This window comes from Diadema antillarum, unplaced genomic scaffold, assembly GCF_040938485.1.
Source record: "Diadema antillarum isolate AM-2024a unplaced genomic scaffold, OU_Dant_1.0 seq00000821_RagTag, whole genome shotgun sequence".
In the NCBI taxonomy this organism is placed as follows: Eukaryota; Metazoa; Echinodermata; class Echinoidea; order Diadematoida; family Diadematidae; genus Diadema; species Diadema antillarum.
The window spans coordinates 217,407-242,584 of NW_027271698.1; the positions used below are offsets into that span (position 1 = coordinate 217,407).

At 36.7% G+C, this 25,178-nt stretch overlaps 1 protein-coding gene across 1 annotated transcript; it reads left to right on the plus strand.

Annotated features, from left to right (window-relative positions):
* The first annotated feature begins 4,720 nt into the window (after positions 1-4,720).
* On the plus strand, positions 4,721-19,312 carry LOC139739909 (uncharacterized). The gene is made up of 9 exons (XM_071650510.1): positions 4,721-4,910; positions 7,066-7,264; positions 13,489-13,625; positions 14,198-14,271; positions 15,052-15,252; positions 15,934-16,044; positions 16,686-16,813; positions 17,984-18,071; positions 19,145-19,312. The coding sequence occupies exons 1-9, from the start codon at positions 4,721-4,723 to the stop codon at positions 19,310-19,312; spliced, it is 1,296 nt and encodes a 431-aa protein (XP_071506611.1).
* Positions 19,313-25,178: the final 5,866 nt, after the last annotated feature.

Here is a 25,178-nt window from a genome sequence, read left to right on the forward strand (position 1 = left end):
GGATGCTGACTACACACACACGATAATAAGTGTCTGTAGTGTCGTCTTTTGATGACATACATGTAGGCGGCGTATGTCACCCGGGATTCACTTGAATATCAGATTATCGATCGAAGTTTTACCGTCTACATTCTTGAGTAAGTGTTCATTAATCATGAATATCGTAGATCATATTCTATCTCAGTTAGCGTTGGCATTAACTTTTGAAACCGAGCTTATCTTTGACTTTAGTCTTTAGTGATGCGTAACGCTTATCGGTACGCTACTGACTTTCGCCCCGACGGTCCGGGGAGTAAAGCTAGTGTAAATGCGATCAGTTTTCCGCGTCGTGCAGCTACCATGCCAAACCGTTGTCGGTGTCCAGTTCATGGGCCCATGCCATGGCCCATGGCATAACTATAAGCCAAGCAGAAGTGGACTACAGACCACCATGTTAAAGAATTTCCCTAAACCACTTCTTTCATGTGCGTTAGTTTGTGTAGTTCTTCAATTAGAGATAATGACTGTAACCGGCACTGAATTCTAGTCTACCTATTCCTAGCCCCGGAGACCGCGCCGCCAGGCGTTTGGCGGCTGTCGCAGTTAACCTATTCCAAATCCAAGAATATATTTAAAGATTAATGAATGACTAGACATCTATCTGCATATCTAACTATATGAGATTATGACTTTATACGAGAGTATCTATCTCACTCGGCGTAGGGAGTAGGAGTGTACAGAGTACATTCAGCCAAACTCAAACTAGATTCTAAAGACGTTTTTTTTAGAAATTCTAGGTTGAACGTCTTTTATGCATATAAATTTAATTCAAAATCTGTTATCTTGATTTTAGGATCAAGTGTAATTCTGTGTGTGCACACCCCCCCCCCCCAAAAAAAAAAACAAAAACAAGAAAGGTTTTGATTTTGAAGGCTTTTGATTATTCATGATGGAGTGGATAAGTTGGCATAATGTTCAAAATTTGCATGTATTTTCATTACTTTGTGATATTTATAGCATTGTGTTGGATGGCTGACTTTGCCAGGAATGTGAAGACTGTTTTAATCTCTTTCCAACAGCAATAGGCGTTTTCACATCAGCCCAATGTTTCGAAATAGCGCGCTGTTTTCTGACTTGGGAAATTAACCCGATCATGAAATAGTGCGCTATTTGATAATGTAAATACAAATTAGCGCGCTAGTTTTATCGCTCTGATCGAGAAAATTTCTCGAGTCCAACTCGGGAAATTTCCGAAATAGCAGGATAATTAATGCGAACTAGCGCGCTATTTGATAATGTTCGGGCTGATGTGAATAGGAAATGAAATAGCGCGTTAATTTGTGATCGTGAAAAATGTATCGAGCTTGGATTTTTATCGGGCTGATGTGAAAACGTCTTATATGACATGGAAATAACTCGATTTTAAATAGATATTTACGTGTACAGTCAATTCAGGTGATACATCAGTCTATTTCCAGATAATTATTCAAAGTAGGCTTCTGCTTTACTCCTAGACATCTTGTGGAATGATTGAATCTGTGACTTTACCAGCATGCAATTTCTTGAGTGACATTTCCCTAATAGTCAAATTAGATCTAGTCCTAATGCAGCAAGTGAGTTCCCATTGTAGTTGTACATATGTACAATTGCACTTTCACATTTATTTATTTTTTTTGTCATTCTGTCTATGAAATAATGACTGTTAAGTAAAAATGCAGATACATGTACATATGTATACTTTCATAAGATGACACCTGAAAACATTCCATATTGCCATCAGAAAAAAAAAAACCAAACAAAACTGACAGTTTCTGAATGGGTCAGCCATTCAGAAATTATTGCATATCATATCACCTACAATATACATCAACTTTGTATCTCAAGTTTGCGTACAACGTAGTCAATATTTTGTGTACACACACATGTACTGTAGGCCTAGTGTACATGTAATTGGATTGTGCGTTATCCAAGTTTCTATTGATGAAATCAGAGAGATGGTGAAATTGAAAAGGTACATAAGTAATGCTGTAATTAGGGACCAAGGACTGTAGCTGTCACCATGGCAACAGTATTGATGGAATGTGTCGGCCTATTTGTCTGTCGGGTGTGATGTTCTACAATATACAACATTGTGCATGACTGAGGGACGGTGAATGAGGGCCTTGACCTCTAACAGAATGGTGTATAATGGGATTTTATGAAAGCAAAGCAGATCAGTGTGATCTGATTAGTGTAATGTTGATATCCTGTGTTCATCTGCTGCTGCAGAACCTTTAATCGTTGCTTGCCCGCACAAAGGCCGCTATAGGCAAATTTGGTAACTTGTTATCCGTGTTGCGCGATAGCGGCCTTTGTGCGGGCTAGCGACGTTTTGTGTAGATTTTGGCTTTATACACAACATGATTCTTTTAAACATGGTGTGTATACAATGTAATCATGCACATGCCCACACACATTTAATGCACATTAATACAGTGCACACATTTTAAAAAAAAACTCATTTAGAATATTGTTCTATTTATTTTGCTCTAATTGACACCTAAAAATTACCTAGATAATGGCCTTGCGTAACCTGATAGCATGTTTTTGGAATACGTGCTTTGATATCCAACCAGTGTGATAATGGGAGAAATAAAACATTTTGCTGGTAAGAGATCCTGTTATTTCATCTGATTGGTGAAGGCATTTTCCTGTCATCTCAAGAGTCTTTGCATGTCCCTTAAATAGAAGCTGTAAGTTATTTTATCCTAACGTGATGTCATTATAGCAACATCAAACTGGCATAGTGCAATGCCAACAAATTTGTTTTATCATATAACAGTATATTCATAAAGGTTTTCTTATCCAGAGTGAGAAATGTATAGTATAATTGAAGGGAGAAGTATTGATTGTAAATTTGATTTTGCAAACTTTTAATTGTTACAGGATTACCCCTCCCCCCCCCCCCAAAAAAAAAAGAGAAATAATAGTAATAATAATATTAAAGCAAAGCATAATTGGCTTTCCTATTGCATAGTAATTGTTTAAGTTGTTCTTTAGTTAGCAGCCCTTGCCTAGTAGTTCTTTAAGCAGTTAGAATACCTTTTATGGCTTTTGGCAAGTATGAGATTTGCCAAATTGTTAACTCTCTTTTTTTTTCTCTCTAACCTGCCCAGGAACCCCACTGGGCCAAAATCACACAATATAGTGTACACAATAAGTCCTGCTTCTGTTGTGCTAATCGGCAAATGAAGCAAACCCTCAGTGGTCTTGCACTTTGGGGATTGAAGCATGAGGAGTTAAAGCTTAAGCCCCATACAGGAAGTTGTTTTGAATGAAAGTTAGTGTAAAGAGAGTAACATATGATTGAAGAGAATGAGAATGAAATTGGGCATGTTGTTACCACTCCAAAAAGTCGGAAAGTTGTCTTTCATTGCAATTTGTGATCACCTCAGAAGAGATGTCTGTTTTGACTGATGTTAGTTTGTGGTGCACTGCCCATCTATTGCTGCTATAAAATGACCATTATAATGATATCAAAACCTTCCCCATAGTTCAGCAGACTTGTCATATATACTAGTAATCTCTCCATGGATGTAGATCTAGTTGAATGTTAGTAATTTTTGTGTTTGGTATCGTTCTCATTAAAAATAACCTAGTTTGCTCCATGAATGTGTTCTGTATTATGAGGACATTGGTGCTAAATTTGCTGGTAGTGAATAGAGAGGTACATAGACTTGACAAATGAAGACTAAATTTAAACATGAGTCATAGTCACTTAGCCAAGAGGGTTATTTCCAGATTACCATGGAAACTACATGGATCATGATGTGCAAGAGGTTGTAGTAAATATAAGCATTTACTTTGTATTGTAACCAGGGTTGTGTGTGTTCTTCTGTTCGGTTTTGTGGGTGTTGCTTGCACTTCAGTGATTTTCACCTCAGCTGATCCATTAGGATGTGATGCCAAGAGAAATCAGTGTTGGGGGGAAGACACAACCCGACAACTTCCCGTAGTCTACAAAAATTTATAGATCCATATTTTTCAGTAAACTGTCGTCACTTTTGTTCTCCCAATGTTTCATTAAATGGTTACACGCAAGAGAACATTTGTTATTTGAATAATGATTTTAGTATATTTTAAAGAAAAAAATCACAAAGAAGGCAGATTACAATTTTACATAAATTTCTGAAATGGAAACATATGTATTCAAATCAAAGTCACAAATTCTAATTCTAATTCAGAGGTATTTGTAATTTGTAATTGAAAAACAAATAAACAAACAAACAAATCTCTCAAATCTTATTACAGATTCTTGTGTGTTTGGCTTGACCTCTGAAATATGATATGAGAGGTGGAGCTTGCTTGATCTTCCAGTCACTTCCACCAGTGAGCTGCATGCCACACATCAATAAATAGAACTGTAAGTTGATTCATAGCTGCCTCTGCACTTCAGAACTCGAACATTTGATACAATGTAGGAGTGTGTGACATCATACAAAGGATTAAGCTGTGCCTCTTTCAGAGGATTCACATTCAGGTCATGATTTCCAAAATACTGTGTTTATGGATCATTTTGATAAAATTGCTGTCATCATTCCGATCTCATTCCGATAATGATTTTTTTTTTTCTCTCATTGTTTTCTCTCAGGTTGTATAAGAGCTACAGCAAGATGTGATATGTTCTGAGACCAGCTGAGATGAGAACAACAGTGGCATTAGAAAGAGAGCTTACCACCAGTTGCCGTATCCCCCGGGGAACATGGCGACCCCCAAGGGGTATATCGGCTATCCCATCGTGGGCGACTCGTCCCTCGAGTTCTACCGGGACGTCCCGCTCTACCTCCAGTCCCGCATCCAAGAGCACGGGACACGGATATTCCAAGGGCGCATACTCAACAAACCAACGGTGTTCGTCTGTTCTGCCTCTGCCGTGAGGGAGCTTCTCACAGGTACATATGACATGGGGTGACATGACATTTGCTCCTGCAACTATTGCTCCGGTGTTATTTTCAAGGGTATTGGTGAATGGACTTTGGTGTAAAGTTGTGTACATTGTGACTGGCCAAGATTTTTTGCCAGAACATCGTTTTGTGGCCTTCAGTTCTTGGGGGAAAGGACAATTTTGAAGTGTTGATGAGTTCATTTATTAAAATGAAGTCAATGTAAATAGTATGTGAGCCCGAACTATTGTAAAGGCCATAATAGTGGATCTAATTTAGTGCGAATGGGGACATCCCAACAATAATATTTCATGAGTTGGTTAGATTTGCAATTGTGGAGTACAGTAATAAATAGAGAAATGTACATGTGCACTTACATTCATGTCAGGATCAGAGTTGATATTTACTATCAAGTGTTATTCAATTTGTGAATAGCACCTGACTTGCAAAATCTGTGAAAATAAAAGGCCCATGAAATATTTAACGTATACATTGTATGACTTCTACAGGCATCAATACAATGTATATAATAGGAATGTACATCTTACATCTGTAAGTGAGTGGAAAAAGAAATTTTGTCATTACATTTACAAATTGTAGCTACTTGTTGATGAATACACCCTCAATCCTCCTTGCTACAATATCACTTTGTCTGTCACAAACTGACTCTTCAAACTTTATTATGATTTATTAATGATGATAATGTACAATGTAGGCCTATGTACCGTTAAGCCAAAGCTTTCAAGATATACAGTAGATAGAAAAGAACCACTGAAATGATGGAGTGTTTGTTTAGCCTTCATGTGTATGTCCTCCACGGACGAGTAGATGGCTGCAGAGAGGGACAAATTAGATTCTTGCGTGACGATGCCATCTGTTGTCATGGCAACAACAGGTAAGCATGTTGCCTGCATCATCTGTATGGCTTACTGCCATGGGGTAATGTGCACTCTGGGACTGTGTGAATTAAACCAGGTGCATTGTGGGTGATATTGATTCATGACACTTGCACACCTCTTAATATTATTTAAACTGGAATCTGCTGGATCTGTGAAGTGCAGCACTTAATGTACAGTAGTTGCATACAATGTATTATTAAAGGCCAGATCTTACTGAGATTTCATCCAGGCACCAGAAAAGGGAAAAGTAGTTTTCAATCAGTTGTACCATGTACATTGTGTGTGAGTGTTGCATCAAATTTTTTAGCATCTCTCTTTTGTGAACCTATAGCTAAGTCCATTTGAGCCCAAGCTCTGATTACTTATGGTTTGATTAATTAATCACTTTGTTAGACAATTATTACATTGTGTATGTATTCTCATTTTCTCTCAAGGTTTCTTAAAATATGCCCATAATTTTGTGCTCAGTTCAGATGAGATGATTCGTGCATGACCAAACTGTTCACATTTTCCATTAATAACTTTTGATTGTGGTAGTCCCACACATTCTTATTGCTGTCAACCCAATCAATTTTCAAATGGGGGAGGAGGAAGGGCAGAAATTAAAAAAAAAAAAAAACACTGACAACTGCAGTCTGCAGAGAAGTGTAACTGCATGTTAAGCCATTGAGGATGAGCTAATTTTGTTGTCAACACATATTTCCCTTGCACTAGTCTTCGACAGGTTAATACCAGTAATCCATTTACAATACAAATATGAACTGAGAGAAATATTGTAAATGTGACTCTCATTTGAGAAGATACATGTAAGCTTCTGTCTTGCTATGTTAATTTTTTTTCTGTTGTAAAGGGGTGTACAATTTCGGTTGAGATGGGGCTACAGGTTTGCAGTGTTTTTTGATGATTTTTTGAGGTAATGAGAAACCTCTTATGAAATATGAAAAAAGCGTATAATTTTATTTTTAAGAGGAATTCCAGCTTATTTGATGAAAATTGGTTTTGAAATGGCTGAGATATCCAAAACAAGGCAATCCTAATAAAAGGTGGGACCCACCTTTCATTATGATCACTTTGTTTTACTTTGTCTTTTGATATCTCATCCATTTCAAAACTGATTGTCATCAAATGAACTTTGAATTCCTCTTAGACTCGTCTGCTCTTTATCATTTCATAAAGTGGTTTCTAAGTATCTTGCAAAAATTTAAAGGCTGAATCCTCATCTCAACCAAAACTATACCATCCCTTCAACATTTGGCTTTCCATAGAGCATCACACCAAGATGAAGCTGGGGTACAAGGCCATCCTCCACAATCTCTATGGCGACAACATCATGTTTGAGGAGGCAGGAGAGGCCGACAGGCTTCACGCCCTCATGCACCACGTCTTCGTTCAGAGCAGCTTGCCACGCTTCCAGCAAATCTTGCAGAAGTACATCCACAGGCATTTCAGTGACTTACACTCCAGGTAGCGACACATCATTTTCTATTTCTCTTTATCTTGCTGGATATTTTGCTTCCCTTTAGATATAAGATAAGAAACTGATAAATTCCTCTACACCTGTATAGTTTTTGTAGAAGTTGCATATAGTGCACAGTTTAAAATGCTGACTGTACGTGATAATGATTTCTTATGGAATGAAATGTCCCATATCCCAGAAAAACCATAGTCAAATGAAGTCAAACGAAGGACACATATGGGCATTTCCGTGAGTTGTGCGACATGACCACCAAAATTTTACCCGCATATTTCAGGACAACTGATAATCTTACTTTGTTAGCCATAGTTTGAAGTGTGTGAAACCAACTTTACCTTTAAGAAAAGTTCCCTTTTGTGCATTTTTATACCTTTTGAAACCAGAAAGCATTTTTTGACCTAAAAATCCCTAAAAATGCATTTTTGTTGCTCTTTGTGATTATTTTTTATATTTGAGGCTCAAATCAAACTTTGTTTGGTTTTACAAATCAGAAATATATTAATCTAGCAGTAAATAAAGTGGAGACCTTGATATAAGATATGTACTTCGGACATCAGCGTGCTCTTACATAGCTCGAGAAGCTGATGTAACGTGAGTTACCGAAACATGAACTTTTTAACCTAGCAATTTTACTATGCCCAACTGAGACATGGTATTTTGGATTATCAAATAACTATGCAGCACACATCCAAGAAATATGATGGGACTTATAGTCTTTGCTTCAAATTCTCATAACAGAGGTCTTAAAATTGTAACGTGAGTTACCGTGTAACGTGAGTTACCACAATGTAACGTGAGTTACCGAGATGATTTTTCTTTAATACCAAGAAATGATATGAAGGTTGTGATTGTAAGTAACCAATGAGTACATGATTACTGAACTCTTGTATTGAGATTCTATTTCCAGTAGATTGTTATTCTCTTGGTCTCTCTCTATCACTAAACCAACTGGTCTACATGTACAATGTATTAATTACACATGTTCATCACATGTGCTTCAACAGGATCCATATTTACTATTTAATATTACAGTGCATGTATACTGATCTATTACGAAAGTTGTTAAAAGACATTTCCTCTAAAGCTGCATGGACCTTGTTCCAGCAAATTATCAAAATTTTGTGATAACTATTAATAGCCTTTTGATTGGGATAATCACTGCATGATTACTCTTGAAAAGTTCTTGTTTTGGTAATTCAAGTGATTACTATTTGACATTTCATAGTTTATACCTACCTGTATAGACCAAAGCCATTGTTTATGAGGCTGAAACATTTACATGTGAACAGAATTTTAAGATTGGAGCTCACTTCCTGCTGTTTTTTTCTGAGATTTTTGAGAACTGAACATTGTGAATTTGACACGCTTACAGCTGTATGTGTTTTATACTACATCGTGTATTCTACTCTGAGGTTTTAGCTATATTGTTACAAAATCCTACAATGAAACTTTTCCATGTTTACTATAATTTACTTTACATGCTGATGTATTACCAAAAACTTGTTGAATGTGAACCTCATTATCAGACATTTTCTTTAAGAGCTGGACAGTCATGTACCTTAAAGCAAACTATCAACATTTTGGGATATTAATAGTTAGCCTCCTGATCACAAAATATTTACTATTCATGTTTTTCATTGGGATTTACTGCTTCAGTCTGCTTGATTACTCTAGAAAATACTGGTATACTTTTTACATACTGTATACATTTACAATTTAAATAATGGCTACTTGACATTTCATAGACCAAAGCCATTGTTTTTTAAGGCTTAAACATTTATGAACATGTTTTATTAAACTGATCAATACTGGTAGCAGATAACTAAAATTTATCTGCAGTTTCTGTAATTCAAGTCTAATTTCTGTACCAGTTGAGTATAAGAATTTGTAAACAAATCAAACATACAAACAATTGATTATTGAGTAATTCAAACAATCATCAAATAATTGGAATATAAATTGCATTGTTTAAGAGTTAAAAGATTTATTGAAATATTCATTTCTGAACCTTTAAACTCTCCACAGACTACATGTACAGGTCTCTAGTCTCGTGACTCAGTGTATTAAATGGAATAGTTTATGGATGACTTGTTTTATCTAGATAGCCTGAAATCCATTTAAATCTAGTTAAATAAAAAAAACAATCAAATCAAATTCTCAATCAAATCCTCAATTTCTGATGCATTTGTTAACTGGAAAAGAGTGTAATTCAATGAAATAGACTCTGTTTCATATCATTTTGTTGAATACAATTTTTGTCTCAGTACAAATGAAAGCTTGGAAAACGACTCAATTAAAAATGAAATTTATCTTCAAGTTGGTATTCTAAATGTAAAGTTTCCTGCCTTTTGGTAATCTCATGGATAAAATGGGATTAATTCCTGTCAGATCAATGTTCAAATCAATTTAGATTCTTTATTCATGGAGTTTGTTTGTGAAAAAAAGTTGTCTTGGTAAGTTTTCTTTGGATTATTAAGACAAAAAATCGTCTTGTGATCATGTGGACAAACTGTAACGTGAGTTACCGTAACGTGAGTTACCGCTTCACATGACGATACCTGGAGAATGTAAGACAATTTGAATCGTTACCATACTCGGTGATGTATGTTGTTAGTCCATGACTTTGACACAATAGACTTTAAAGTCTCTCTGTTTCTTGTTTGAGGAAACTTTTGAATATAAGACATGCCAAATTTTTGCATGTCCAAATTATGTAACGTGAGTTACCGACATTTGTAGTGTTTTTTCTCATAGTTCTCATAAGAGTCTGTGGATGTAATGTTGCTGTGAGGTAGGATGGAGGTGCATGATACTCATTCACATAAAGTAACTCATATCACTAATTAGGTTTTAAGGATATTGATCTCAACGACCTAATTTTGAGTTCAAAATGTAACGTGAGTTACCGTGGAAATGCCCATATACACATATACAATTCTGTATTGTAGTCAGATATTAAAATAGTTGAGTTTTTACTGCCCCTCCTCCCCCTCAAGAAATATCATTTAGTAGTTTCATTTTCAGGTTTATTTTGTACATCTTCGTTCACAGATGCATGCACACCCAAATCACATGTTTTTACACAATTTTCTTGCTGAAATGAGTCAGAATAGAATAGCAGTCAATATTTCCTGTTTCCTGGCATATCATACCACATCCGTTTACATGCTAACTGAACTTCAATACAGCAAAAGACGGTCAATAACACATTTGCCTAGGTAGAAATGATGTCTGATGTTAGCAATCTAAGGTTTGATGGCAGCTTTTAACTATTTCATTACTCTGAGGAGTTGGCGTGAAAAGTGCATTTCACATATTTACTTTGTCTTGATAAACTCCTACTCTACTTTAATACTGATATAGTCATTGTGATTGTAATTATGATTATTTTGTAATCATCGTCTTTATCATAACTAGTGGTAGCAATAGTATGTTATTCTTAGTACCATGATGATGATAATGATGATGGTGATGATTATCATTATCATTATCATCATCATTATCCAGTGTTATTTCCTCAACTGAAATGTGAAATGTGTGCTATTTGGCTTGAAAAAGTACGAAGTTTGATATCAAAATAACACTTTGACAAGAAGGATTACGTAAAGGCAGATGAAAATTACTCTGTTCCTTGAAATGTGATCCAAACATCAGTTCTGTAGGGAAAATTTTGAAAATGGTTGTCACATTTTGTCATATCATTATGTTTACGGGATTGTACTTTTTTTTTGGAGTGGGAGTGTACCATGCAAATGAATAAGTAGTACTAGTTGACTAAAAAAAAGGAAGAATATGAGATGCTCTTTCACTCCCGAGTGACATCCTTCATATGTGCTTCATTCCTAGAGTTTGTGCACATATCAATCAGAAGTATACTACATGTACTTACTATAATACCGGTACTTGTTTCAAAGCACAGTACAATCTGGATTATGATAAAGGAGAGATTCCTTGGAGAAGGCACAGAGGTTTCTTTGCTTTGTTTTGTTTTGTTTTTTACTAGAAACCAAATTGATGAGATTTGATAGACGGGTAAGTAAACAGAGCACAAGTGCTTACGAACAATGAGACTCAATGATGGATTGATAGCACTTGTAAATAAAGGATGTACAACTGTATGTACTGTAAATACATTTTATGTGTGCTTGTATGCACGTACATAGATAAGGAGATAGGCAGGTGGATTGATAAGGAAGGGAATAGATACATGGAGCTAAACGGATAGCTATTAAAATGGATGTATTCATAGAAATAATTTGTCATTTTGAATTTTGCTAAAAATGTAACATCCTTGCATTCAGTATCTCTTGCAGGTATTTCCTGCTTTTCGTGAGAAAAAGCAGGGGTTATCAATTCTATATTTTAGTGTGTAGATTTTGATCTAGATGAATTCTAAAGTGTAATATCATTGGTAAATTTCCAATAAAAGCAACTCGTATTTCAGAAACTTAGAACTTGCACTTTTTTGTCTTTCTTTATTGCTGCTGTGCTGCAAGCTAGCATATTTTACCAGTTCAAGTGTGCAGAGCTGTGACATGCACAAGTATCAACAACGATGCAAAACATGGAATACGACATACAGGGCATTGACCTTATGAAATTCACAAAATACTTGACTAATGAGATTCTAGAATTCACAATCACTAAAAGATAATTTACAAATGGTGTGCAGGACAGAGTGTATCAGTGAGGATTGGATGGGCGATTTTAACTTTGGAACTATTTAAACCCACAACCGACGAGCACAGCGAGTGGGCTCTAGACAATTTCCAAGTGAAATGAGAGCATCCAGTTCTCACCGATCCACGAAATATTAGTAGCCCTGTACATCATTCACTTTATAAAATTGGCCCTTACATTCATGAAATTCAACTTATTTCCCCATCAATGTGTCCGGTACACCTACGAATCACTATACAAGGCTTGAGCCATTTGTTTGGATTCTACCACACACATGGCTCACTGTGGATCAGTAAAAATCAATGCATGGCAATTGACCAATCAAATTGCAGAGATTCTGAAGCCCATTTTATGAAGTTTACTATTTCTATACATGCCTTGTTTCTTTGTTGTCCCCGCCGAACGAGTTCGAGCAGGGGACTATGAAACGGGCTCCGTACGTGTGTGTGTCCGTGTGTCCGTCCGTCCGTCCGTCCGTCCGTGTGTCCGTCCGTGTGTGCGTCCGTGTGTGATCAAAACGTTCAAAATGCTACTCCTTCGTCATTTCTAACCCAATTTTGATTCTGTTTGCTTTATATGATAGCACTACATGGGAGCTTTGAAACTTCTATACAGAATTTCAATTGTGACCTTTGACCTTGACCTTTGACCTATATTGTACATTTTGCTTCAAAATGCTACTCCTTCGCCATTTCTAACCCGATTTTGATTCCGTTTGCTTTATATGATGGCACTAGGTGAGGGCTTCAAAACTTCTACACAGAATTTTGACCTTTGACTTCTTTGACCTTTGACCTTGATTTTTGACCTATATTGTACATTTTGCTACAAAATGCTACTCCTTTGCCATTTGTAACCCGATTTCAATTCCGTTTGCTTTAAGTGATGGCACTAGGTGAGGGCTTCAAAACTTCTACACAGAATTTTGACCTTTGACTTCTTTGACCTTTGACCTTGATTTTTGACCTATATTGCACATTGCCTACAAAATGCTACTCCTTCGCCATTTCTAACCCGATTTTGATTCCGTTTGCTTTATGTGATGGCACTAGGTGAGGGCTTCAAAACTTCTACACAGAATTTTGACCTTTGACTTCTTTGACCTTTGACCTTGATTTTTGACCTATATTGTACATTTTGCTACAAAATGCTACTCCTTTGCCATTTGTAACCCGATTTCAATTCCGTTTGCTTTAAGTGATGGCACTAGGTGAGGGCTTCAAAACTTCTACACAGAATTTTGACCTTTGACTTCTTTGACCTTTGACCTTGATTTTTGACCTATATTGCACATTGCCTACAAAATGCTACTCCTTCGCCATTTCTAACCCGATTTCGATTCCGTTTGCTTTATGTGATGGCACTAGGTGAGGGCTTCAAAACTTCTACATAGAATTTTGACCTTTGACTTCTTTGACCTTTGACCTTCATCTTTTTACCTATATTGTGCATTTTGCTACTAAATGCTACTTCCGGCGGGGACATATATTACGCACCGCGTAATTTCTACTTTTCCTTGTTTGTTTTTGGACAGAGCGGATGTGGAGGTTTATGCACTCTTCAAGCAGTTTGCAACGGAACTCATGCTGGCGCTCTTCTTTGACCTGGACGTCGAGGACTCGCCCGACCTCGTTAGAGAAGTAACGTCTCTTGCTACAACTCACTGGCACGGTAGGGAATCTTGGTGTCCATCATTTTATAGCATTTAGCACTTTCAGCTTGTTGTTTTTATTGCATCTGACCAATGAATGCTGGAAGAACTTTAGCGCCTTTGATAAACTTGAGATGTGAAAAGTATACATAGAGGTCAGTAAAGATTGTTGTTGTAGCAAAGTCAGTTTATATTCCAACTGCTTTGTGGGCACAATATTTTGTAAAACTGGGTTTGGATGACAAATTTTCAGTTGATTGAATTGGTAATCAAGAAAAACAATGATGGAATGAGTAAAACATATCTCTTTTGCAACAAAAGTCATTGAAGACATTGCTTTTCTTTTTTTAGGAGACACTATTTTGGTGAGTTAATTTTGCGAGTATCAGTTGATTCGTGATTTTCACAAGGTATCATACACATATATGCAGTAAAGTATCCTGTAATCTGCCTTGAAAATTGTGAAATGTCAAATGCACAGGTCAGTTCATAGGGAATGCAACTATTACACTTCAGATGTTGACTTGTAAAATGACTCCAGTATTGCAATACATTGTTAAAGTAGGGTCTCACTCTTATTTCACTGTCCTAGGCGTGATCTCAGTACCACTGAGCTTCAAGGTTTCATATTGGTCCTCGTCCTATAAGAGAGCAGTTGAAGCCAAGGTAAGTTGCCATTGGCAGCAGAAGAACTCCCTGCATATCTAGTGTATGTGTGTCTGTGTGTGCATTCCATATGTATGCCTGTCCATTAGCAAATACCTTCAAAATCTATGTCACAATCTATATCGTCTATTTTCCACTATTACTAGTAATAGACAACGGTACTTTGAGGATATGAAGGGTGCTTCAAGGCACTGCACTCTACAAGCTGATAGCCATATCTGTTGCCTGCACATGTGTGATAGTAAACAATTCTTTGTTTGAAATTTGATAGCTTTTGTAATCGTATTAGTTTCTTCCATCAAAACCAAAATCTTTTTCTATGATTTCTTTTTATAATTCACTAACTCCATGACAGAGAGAGAGAGAAGAGGTGTAATTGATGTAAAAATTAATGAAAAAAAATATTCATTCCATGCGCAAGACAATTTCAGTAAATTTGAAAATTTACAACAAAAGGAAGGTCAATATTGAATTCACATTGAAACATACAGGACTAGAATCTTGTATCATTAAATGCTTTCATGGCAGAGATTTATCAGTAACACTCACACACGTAGGGCATCTGCAGATTAATAACCAGTTTAATTTCAGTGTATAGTGGATGTTTTTGTTCCTGCTAAGTGAGGCAAAGCCTTGACAAGCTTGAGGATGTAGCTTTTAAATAACCTACCAGTATTCCAAGCAAGCACATGGTTACTTCTTTAAGGTTTCTTTTTAAAATTGCACATGAGATGTCTATCGGTTTCTTCCCTGTATTTTGACAATTATAATTGGCATTAGGAAAGGCTTCTGGAACTCGTTCGAGAGCAACTCGCCAGGAGGGGGCCTGAGGGGTCCTTTATGGACCGGGCCAACAGGGCGGGCTTCAAGGACCAGGCTGAACTGGAGCAGCATATTCTGCCGTTTGTCTCGGCTCTGGTGCCCAAGGCCATTGCTTCAATATTGGCCTCCTTTGTCCAGGCAGTGTCCAGCAATGGTCAGGTAAGTGCAAAGAAAGCCCAACTTGTAGTTCCATGCGACAAAAATCTGCCTCTTAGAGAAACATAGCAAATCTTATTCATACCTGTTGACTATTGACTATTCAATCCAATATTTTCATCACATAGCCTGACATAACTGAAATAAAATCGTAAAAGATGCTGAAGTCTATATAAGCCCAAGAATACCAACATGGTTATGGATTTGTGGGACTAGAGAGACAAATTTTTGTACATGTGTCATCGTAAATGTACTTACTGACTTCATGTTGCCATCATTACACAAGCTAATTATTATGGTGGATGATTTGGGTTTGTTCGTTGGTATTTGTCTAGTTATCATACTATGTATCATCTTGTTCATTTCCTCTGCACATTTCTGCTTGTCTGTGGTTTCATACTTAACATGTTTCCCAAGGTATTTTGTATACAGTGTACCTGGTACTCAGTTCATGTTTTTTTCCCTTACATGTTGTGTTTGCAATATGCTAATTTTTTCCAGCTAAAGTTTTTTTTTTGGTTTTTAATGTTTGTTTTTTTTTTTTTTAATTGGAAGGGGAGGTTACGATTTAATCAAATGCTGATGAAGTGGGACAGCAAGTTAGTTACAAGTGTTCGGATTATTAAAGGGTTAATTTATTTTCAAAATGTTCTCAACACTATTGCAATTAAAATGTCTGTGCAGGAATGCTTACAGGAGAGAGCCAGAGAAGATTGTGAGTTCTTGAATTGGTGTTTGTTGGAGACGGAGCGACTTTGGCCTCCTGTGATTGGAGGGAGGAGACTGGTAACCAAGGTAATGGGAAGCCCTGCTCCCTCTATGTGCTAGAATGACAGCAAAGACCGGTATTGGCATGTCCTTCACATTGATATTAAATTTTTATATGTATATATGGAAGTGCCATTTGAAATGAGCACACAATTTCTTGCCTGCATTCTTGCATTTACACTCCATACAGAGAAATCTTACTCCAAATGTAATTCTTAAGACTGATAGGCAAATACTGATTTATTGAATAGATTATTTTGTTCCCATCTCATACTTCGTTGCTAATTACTCAATTGCAATGTGATTACTCTTGTGTATGTTATAAACCCTTTATTGTAGGATATACATGTAGACCTTACACAGTGGGAATTCTCATGTAAATATTAATTTCATACTTCAGGTATCTACATGTGTCTATTGTTTAAGATAGTATATGGGCATATGAGCTCTGTCATTGTTGTTGAAGCACTGGCATACTGAGCCGGTTGGGTAGATCACCAGACACTGCTGACCATACAACACATACGGCCGCAAGGCATGAAATGACTTCAATTTGCATGAAAGGATAGGTCTAAAGCAAGTTTTAACATGAAGATTTTGTGGAACCTTGGCATTATATCCAAGTATATACACAAGATGACTCAAGTTCATATACATGTATCTGCCAGGACTTTGTATTGGATGGCTACAAGATTCCCAAGGGTTATGGCATCATCTATGTGTCATCCATGGCCCACCGGGATCCACAGGACTTCACTAATCCAGACAGCTATGATCCCCACCGTTGGGCAGTCAAGTAAGTTCATTCTCTAATCTATTTTTGTTTTTCGCCGGAAGTGATGACGCATTACAATAACATTGATATCCATTCGCTGTCAAGCTGTTGCAGAATAAAGTTTATAGCTACAGTCCCACAAGCAAAATTTTGAGAAATTCAACTTAAAGAATTTTAACTCTGCGAACACTTTGTGAAGTTTACCTGTCTGTTCACACTGGCGGCCAAACTTCTTGAGGTTTCAGTTCTTGATAAGTTCTTGAAGTTTGGGTCACTGGTGCACATGCGCAACAAAGAAAAAAGCATGCGTTGTCTGACAGCTTACCAGCGAATGCAGTGAGTACTTGGGATATGTTCAAACAATGTACACATGTACATCCCTATGAGCATGTGCTTTGGAGGCACTGCAAACATAAAGTGGACTTTTCACCTGACAAACTTTGCAAAGTTGCAGCTGTGTGCATTCAGCCTGCACAAACTTTCAAGAAGATGTGCCGGGTTTTGGAAAATTTCCCTAGTTTTAGTGGGAATTTTCTCCAGAAGTTTTCAGGAAGTTTGCGTTCAAACTGGCCAAGCTTTAAGAATGTCAACTTCGGGAACTTCAAGTTTGGAAAGTTTTGCCAGTGTGACCATGGCTTATATTGAATAAGACATAATGCAAGTGAAGGCATACCTGTGGATTTTTGAGAATGTAGAACACGTCCACTGCTATATGTCTTGTAAACAGAGGCACAGGTGTACTGTCAGATTTGAAAGTTTAATATTTTCATCAGATGCCCTAGTGTTTTTGACACAAGATTGATGGGCTGTAGACACTGAAACTTTCAGGGTCATATCCTAGAAAAGAATCTAATGACTAGCTGAATGCCCATTTACATGATCACAACTATATATTTAAGCAGTAAAGTGTGGTTGCAGTGGATAACATTTGAATGTTTGAATTTGAATATTATGATAAACCGAAGAAGAATTAATATTAGTGTACAATGTACTTCAGCAAAAAGAGAAATCTTATGAGTAGGACTTCTGTCCATTTGTATAATATATCACATGTTACACTGATGTATTCTATGTCAAATGATTGTGATATGATTGTGTATTCAAGTGAAAAAACGAATGTCTTGACTCATAAAGAAGGATAATGAACACCAAATACCAATATTCCTACTCGATCTCTATGCCATCTCACAGTCTGGAGGAGCAGAAGAAGCTCTTGTTCTGCTATGGGGCTGGACCTCGATGCTGTGTTGGTACCTCCCTTATGAGAACTCTTGTTCAGGTATTATACAAAGCTCTATGATTGGTGAATATTTGTTTTGATTTGTTTTGTTTTGTTTTGTTTTGTTTTGTTTTGTTTTGTTTTGTTTAATTTGTTTTTTTCAGGGTGTAGCCTGATGTTAGATTGCATTCATTTGTTTCCAGCATCAGGGCCTGTCTCAATTTGGAGCCTGAAAAATTATTTTCATTTTCACAGTGTCCTATTGAGGTTATCTGTATTGAAAGCTTGCAAATTCAAAAGCAGTATTTACAAAATAACAAAGTTTGCCGCCAAGTTATTACTCTGGCCATTTTGTCTTTTTATTTGTACATTTGTGTGGTGTGCACGTAGTATACCGTGCCCCGTGGAATAAAAAGTGTTTCCATATGGTTGGAATTTCATATTCAAGAAATAACAGGATAAATGTTGCATTATTTCTCCAACTGAAATGAAAGTAATACAAAGTTGCCACTCGAGAGATATTTGAAATACTTTGTCATCCCTAAGCCAACACTATGTCTAAATCAATGTCAGAATTTACATGTAACATAAAATTGTGAAGTCAAAATGGCTAACAGCCAGAGAGGAAGTACATGCAAGGGGAGTGCATAGTGAAAGCATTCAAAAAGAGATTGGTTTTTCTCTGATATTATATTTGAATCCATGCAGTTTTTTAACAGGATGTGGTCCTAAATTTCGTGTGATCAGTATTCATTCAGCCAGAGCAACCATACCCGTCAATGTATGATAATTCAAAGTTTATTTTGGGTTTGCATTTTTTTTTCTGTTGTTGCTTTTAGGTTGTTGTTGTTGTTTTTTTCCTCCTTTGTGGACAAGGTCTATCCATGAATGGGCTTATATCATGAACTTTGAAAGATGCACTACTCCCAACCGAGAAAAGATTTTTTTTTTTTAACTTGGAGAAACTTTATATGGAAGCAATGACTCACTGAACATTTCAGAGCATGGAAAGGTGACAAATCTTGTCTGTTCTACTAGTGGTATTCCAAGTAATCAGATTTTCATAGTCTCTTGATGGAACCTAGAAATGCTGGCATTACAGCGTTCCCTGATTTTTCATGCATTGTCCACAGACGGTCAGTGAGTACATTGTCCAGAGGTACAGCTGGACACTGGGGCCCAGTCAAGAGACCCCAGACTACAAGTGGCTACCAATAGCCAGGCCTAAGGAGATGTCTGCCACCTTCTCGAGAATCCACCAATCAGGGAGCTCGTCGGATGACGCCAATGGCAGCAGATGATTGCAGGGAGGCCTTGTCGTCATGGCAACATCTCACTTTTTGCTAACAACCAGAATGCAGTCAAAATAGAGATAAGAATGATGCCTCTTTTCTCCCATTTATTTAGGATGAAAATGTAAGAGAATAATGATGCAGAAATTTTTAATTTTATATGTCTTCTCCTCCAATCCCATTCATTCATACAGAAACTCAGGAATGTGGATGATTCAATTCTGCATGTATTGTGTAGAGCATCTTCACCTACCATTCCAAACAAGCGCCTGACAGGGCCCCGTGTTCATAATGTACTTCAGCTGTGTGTGGACCTCATGTAGTCCCACACGTCTATTTTGATGCATGCCTTCAATTTATAGCAAAGGTGCCTACTGACCCGATGAAAGACAAGTCCTGAGTATACTCGGGCCTCGTCTATGGGAATGGGAAATGCGTGTTGTAGCAAAATCAGCCCATCCTCAACGGGTTAAGGGCAACACCGCATATAGGAAATTATCTTATCTGTCTTTGAGTAGAACAGATAGGAAAACAACCTCAAGAGCTGTATGTGTGTTTGGACTATTTTTCTATCTGCAGCTAAACCAGTTCAATAGAACTTTCTATTCTGGTGAGTTCAAGACATTCCCTACTGAAGTATTCCACCGATTGAGGCTTAGTGAAGTACCTGTAGAGTCGCACAAACTTATTTATTGTCGACTGCGTTGTATGCATTTTTTTTTTCATTCACAATTAGGAAACTTTCATTTACGAGTGACATCAACACATAAAGACATCCATTGTGAAGTTCCCAGTGATGTTTAGTTTGTAACTTACAGTAGTCATGTAATTGATTGAGGGTTTCTACCAAAAGACAATGATAATGACAAGCAAATACAGAGGCATAACAGAGGCAAAATAAAAGATAATCATCATATTATTATGTGTATATCATGCTTACAAGTAAACAAAAGAAAAAAAGACAAACACTCTAATAAAAAAAGGGGTCATGATCTTTGATATCAAGTATCAAGTTTACAATGTGACATCCATAGGCGATAGGAGGGAAAAGAAGAGAGAGAGAAATTAGATATCAGAGACTAAGAAAGAGGTCAGGATTTAGCTTGAAATCACTTGGTTTTGCAGAGAAGGTAACGCTTACAGCCATTTATATGATTCTATTTGAATGACACAGTGTCCCAGGTTACCTTACAAAAGAAAAGGAAAGGAGAGGATATATGAGAGAGGGAGATCAAACAGTTACAATATTACTGGTAACTTTAAAAAGTGTTACACTGCATGTAAAAATATATCTATGTAATGTACAATTGTACAGTTGATATCATAAGGTTCATAAGAAATGGAAACAAAATGTGATGTAATCATAATGTCCATGTAAATGAGAAAGAGTGAGTTTATCAGAGGAGGAGAAACAGAAAGAGAAAAAAAATATTTATATGATATGTTTGATACTTTCATACACTAAGAATTCCTGAGGCTGATATGACATCTAGTATTTTACAGAGAGCTTAGATGAACAAACTTTTTTAAGTTTACTGGATACAAACATAATGTGATTATCTCTCCAGGTCCCTGTTGCATAAAAACATGTAATCAAACCTACAAGTCAGAAAATCAAACATAAGTCAGGTATCAGCCAATCAGAATTCAGTATTCAGACACCTATGTTTGATTATATGACTTATGTTTGATATCAACTTTTATGCAACAGGGCCCAGAGTCATTAGGCATCATTTGACAACATTTCAGTCCAAATACTTCATAGATGATCATTGTGCGTGTGAAATACACCAACTCAAATATATATAACGAACAACTTGCCAATTCTGTGCTGCATGCTTTTTCTAAAAAAAGATTTACAACTAACAGCCTTTTGATAAAATATTGAGTGATCTGCCATACTTACATTTAGAAAATCAAAGAGAATGTACAAAAATTATAACAAATTTCTCTCTGTTGTATTGTGTGTAGTAAACATGTGTTGTCCAGATATGTAAACTCTAGAGGATATGCTGCAAATTTAACTTCTTGTGTGTTTGCCTTTACAAGTCAGGAAATTTATTAATTATGATCCAGCTTGCCAGATGATATGGAAATATTCAAATCAGTATTGTGACAAATAACAAAAGAGACAAAAGATTCCCAAATACACATTTCTGAACAGTCTTTCTCTAAAAAAGGGATGCTGTAAAACTGTGTCACCCTGTCTTCAGTATACAGTTTATCAACAGGGCAAGTAATATTTGTATCAAGTATCTGGCTTTGAACATTTGTAGACTTTCTGTGATATATATTTTCTGCCATAATGGGAGTTTTTTTCAAAAGAAATGCTTGCCCAACAAAGACGTCACCAGTTCAGGAATGAAATTGATTGTTGTTTTTTATTAACATTTTGAAACCCTGATGATCTTAAGTTGAATATTAGAGCATGAACTTGTTTGAAAGACCATATTGAAATAAGGAGAAATGGTTTCATGTTACACTATTGGCTAATTTGTGTGCTGTTAGCTGCTGAGTCATTCAAATTAGATTTCCTAATATGAAAGTCAGCAGTGCATACATCCACATTAATATTAGGACTGTAATACTGGTTTGCAATGGCTTGCCTCTTTAAAAAAAAAAAAAATCTTTCTTTAATAGTTTCATTATTAAATTCATATGATATTCTCAATGTATTAAACATTAAATCAAGCAGCTTTAATCTTGGTAGATCTGCAATATTAGAAAAAAAAAATATGTAGCATCAAGAGATTTGAAATTGAGTGAAATATGTACAAGGTGTACCTAAACCTTTTTTTTCATGTTGACTGAATGTGTGTCACTAAGTTAGTTGTGTGACAATCTTTCCAATGTAAAACCATCTACCCAGATTTTCGCCTTGTTGAGGATATATCTTAACTATCTAATATTATTACCTCCGCCAAGGGAGGAGGTTATGTTTTCGTTACCGTTGGTTTGTTAGTTTGTCCGTGCGCAAAATAATTCAAAAAGTAGTGAACGGATTGGGATGAAACTTGCAGGAAAGGTTGAGAATGACACAAGTACCAAACGATTAACTTTTGGTAGTGATCCGAGAATTTTGGGGGAATTTATGAAGGATTTTTGATATTTTAGCATGTAGGGTCGATGAACTTGGGAGTTCAGGCTGCGCGTATTTGAGGTTTGCCTGTGTGCACGAAAGTGCGTGCTCTAGTTTCTGCTGGAGTTAGGCGCGCCGTGCAGCTGAGGGTTTATGACGTAACAAAGGCTTCTATATTGGGAAATCTGGCAACTTTCAGCACACAATGCAGTACGTATGGGTGGAAATCACTGATATCTGCTACGGAAGAACAAGATCAGTGGTGAAAATGATTTGCATGCTTGGCGGAGGTCTGCGCTCTCAGAGTGCTTCTCTAGTTGTCTATGTGACAACTGATTTATCATATTCAAACCTGTTAAAGACCCGTCCTGGATATACTCAGGTAGATACACGTATCTACTGTATGGGAAATGTGTGTCCTAGCAGGATCAGCTCATCTGCAATGGAGGTTTTGGACATATTTGCACAAATTGTTTGAACATGAGTACATAAAATTACTTCAAAGAAAGTGTGCCGAAAGGAGAATGTGCGCAGTACATGGTGTCATTAATCATGATGATTTTGAACTACGAACAGACTATATGAACTCATGAACCATGTTCATGTCCAGGCTAAGTTTATGATGAAGCCAGCAGAACCATTCATCCATAAACATTCTATAATAACCCCTCTGTGTGCTATGAGTGCTGATTGGTACAGAAAACTCCATAGCATTGTACACACACCATCCAAAGTCCCTGGCACAAGAAAGGTTTGAGAGCCATGTATTCAAACAGAATACTGTTAATTTTATGGAAAGGATTATAGGCAGGGCAGAATACTACTTAAATCTCAATTTGGCTCACAAATTTGTTGTCGTAATGTGGACCAGCTGCCTTTAACCATAGTATGTGCTGCCAAAGCCATTAACCATCATGGCCATATATAGTTTCATCGACTTTTGACTTTGGTGAAATTTAACAGTGTGGGTGATATATCGCTGTTTAACTGGAGTTTTGCTGCAGAAAATTCTCAGCCAACTTGTAGTAAGTTTGTCTCACTAGATCTGTAATCAGTTGTTTTGATTGTTGTCAGTTGCTTTTCTTTGACCTTGTGCATGCATAGTCAGTATCTGTGAGTTTTGAGTATGCTATGGGTAGTGGTTACACACACTCTGGTGCAATGAATTTCAAGTACTACAAAGTCTGTGAAAGGATACAGATCTATTAAATTATTGATTCTTGCATTGGGTTGTTTTCATTGCAACTGATTGACAAATTGACTTCTGTGTAATAATCAGGAGGTCGTGGGTTCAAATTCCGGTTGAGTATGTATGCCTATGATTTTTTTTCATAACTATTACACACTGAATAATCTGTGTTTATTCAAATATCAAAGAAGGGCAATTTGTCAATCAGTTGCAAGGGATGCAGAATTTACATCACTACATTTCATCCAGATGTGCAAAAGAATATTTTAACAGCACTCAAAAAATATTTGATGATTGTATTCCATTTGTGTCTGGTGTGATTTCATTTTGATATAGAGAAAAGAAAAGTATCAGTGTCAATTTCCTCTCTAAACCCTCAGGTCTTTGATGCAATGCATTTCTGTGCTTCTCAGTTTTAACCTAACTTATATAAAGTCTTTCATTTCTCTTACTCAGATATTAGAAAACCTCTGTGGAAAAAAAAAGTCTGCAACATCACAATTTATTTCAGGAAATCCTGTTAAAACAAGTTCGCTTACAATGAGCTACAGTGTGTACCACTAATAACAATGTGAATTGGCAGTCCTAATTTTCCATTGCTGTATTTATCTGGTCTTCTTTTTTAGTGCATTATACATGTACAGTGTACGTGGTAAAAGTTATAATGAGGTAAGATCGGCATCAGCAGTCCCGGCGACCTCATTGTATACGGGGTTAGCCTGTATTCAGTATTTTTAATAAGCGTTATGGATACTTGTATTCCAAAGAACAATATATATGTAAGTATAAGTATGAATGCCTGTACCATGTTGTACATGTACATTTTATTCATGACTTTATGCATGTATATGCGTGTCTATAGTAGTATGCATTCATGTGTGCATGAGTGTAGTGTTTGTCTGGATGTGTGTATTCTGTAGCTTCAAACTGTAAATACCTTCGCACATGATTTCATAATTTTATATAATTTTTTGTTGCCTTCGCACAGGCAAATTCTAGCCTAGGTTCAGTTGTTACGTCATGGAATGTCTAGTTGGAAAGAGTCTTGAATTTAAAGAGGTCATCTGACATTCGGTTTGCTTGACTTGACTTCCTGAATATCCAGTAAGCACAATTACACAGGTGACTCCCATTATAATGACTTCCTCAGGACTGGCCCCTTTCTTTCAATATATCGACATTTCTGATAGCTGAACAGTTAAAGACAAAGACACTGTTCATCTCATGAATTACTGTAAAAGTGGATATTTTCGCGCGACTAATTTTTCGCGCTTGGCCCCGTCAGAAGACTTTCGCGTGTTTTTAATTCTGAGGAATCAAGACATCAAGTACTGGAACATATGGCAAGCAAAAATATTTGTGTGCTTTTATTTTCGCGCTAGCTTCTCGTTGCGCGAAATGCGCGAAAATTTCAACACCGCGAAAATTTCCACTTTTACAGTACATTGTACGTTGTTTATATTACAGTGTATTTCTATTGTGCAAATGTCAGAATTCTTGTCACGTCTGTTCCTTAAAGGACAAGTTTACCTTCATATGCATGTGGATTGAATGAATGCAACAATATTTGTAGAACACAGTGAAAGTTTGGGGAAAATCGGACAATC

Coding starts and splice junctions, on each gene's coding strand:
- LOC139739909 (XM_071650510.1), top strand. CDS start 4,721: ATGGCGACCCCCAAGGGGTATATCGGCTATCCCATCGTGGGCGACTCG. Junction 4,911..7,065: donor CGTGAGGGAGCTTCTCACAG/GTACATATGACA, acceptor GGCTTTCCATAG/AGCATCACACCAAGATGAAG. Junction 15,253..15,933: donor CAGTGTCCAGCAATGGTCAG/GTAAGTGCAAAG, acceptor ATGTCTGTGCAG/GAATGCTTACAGGAGAGAGC.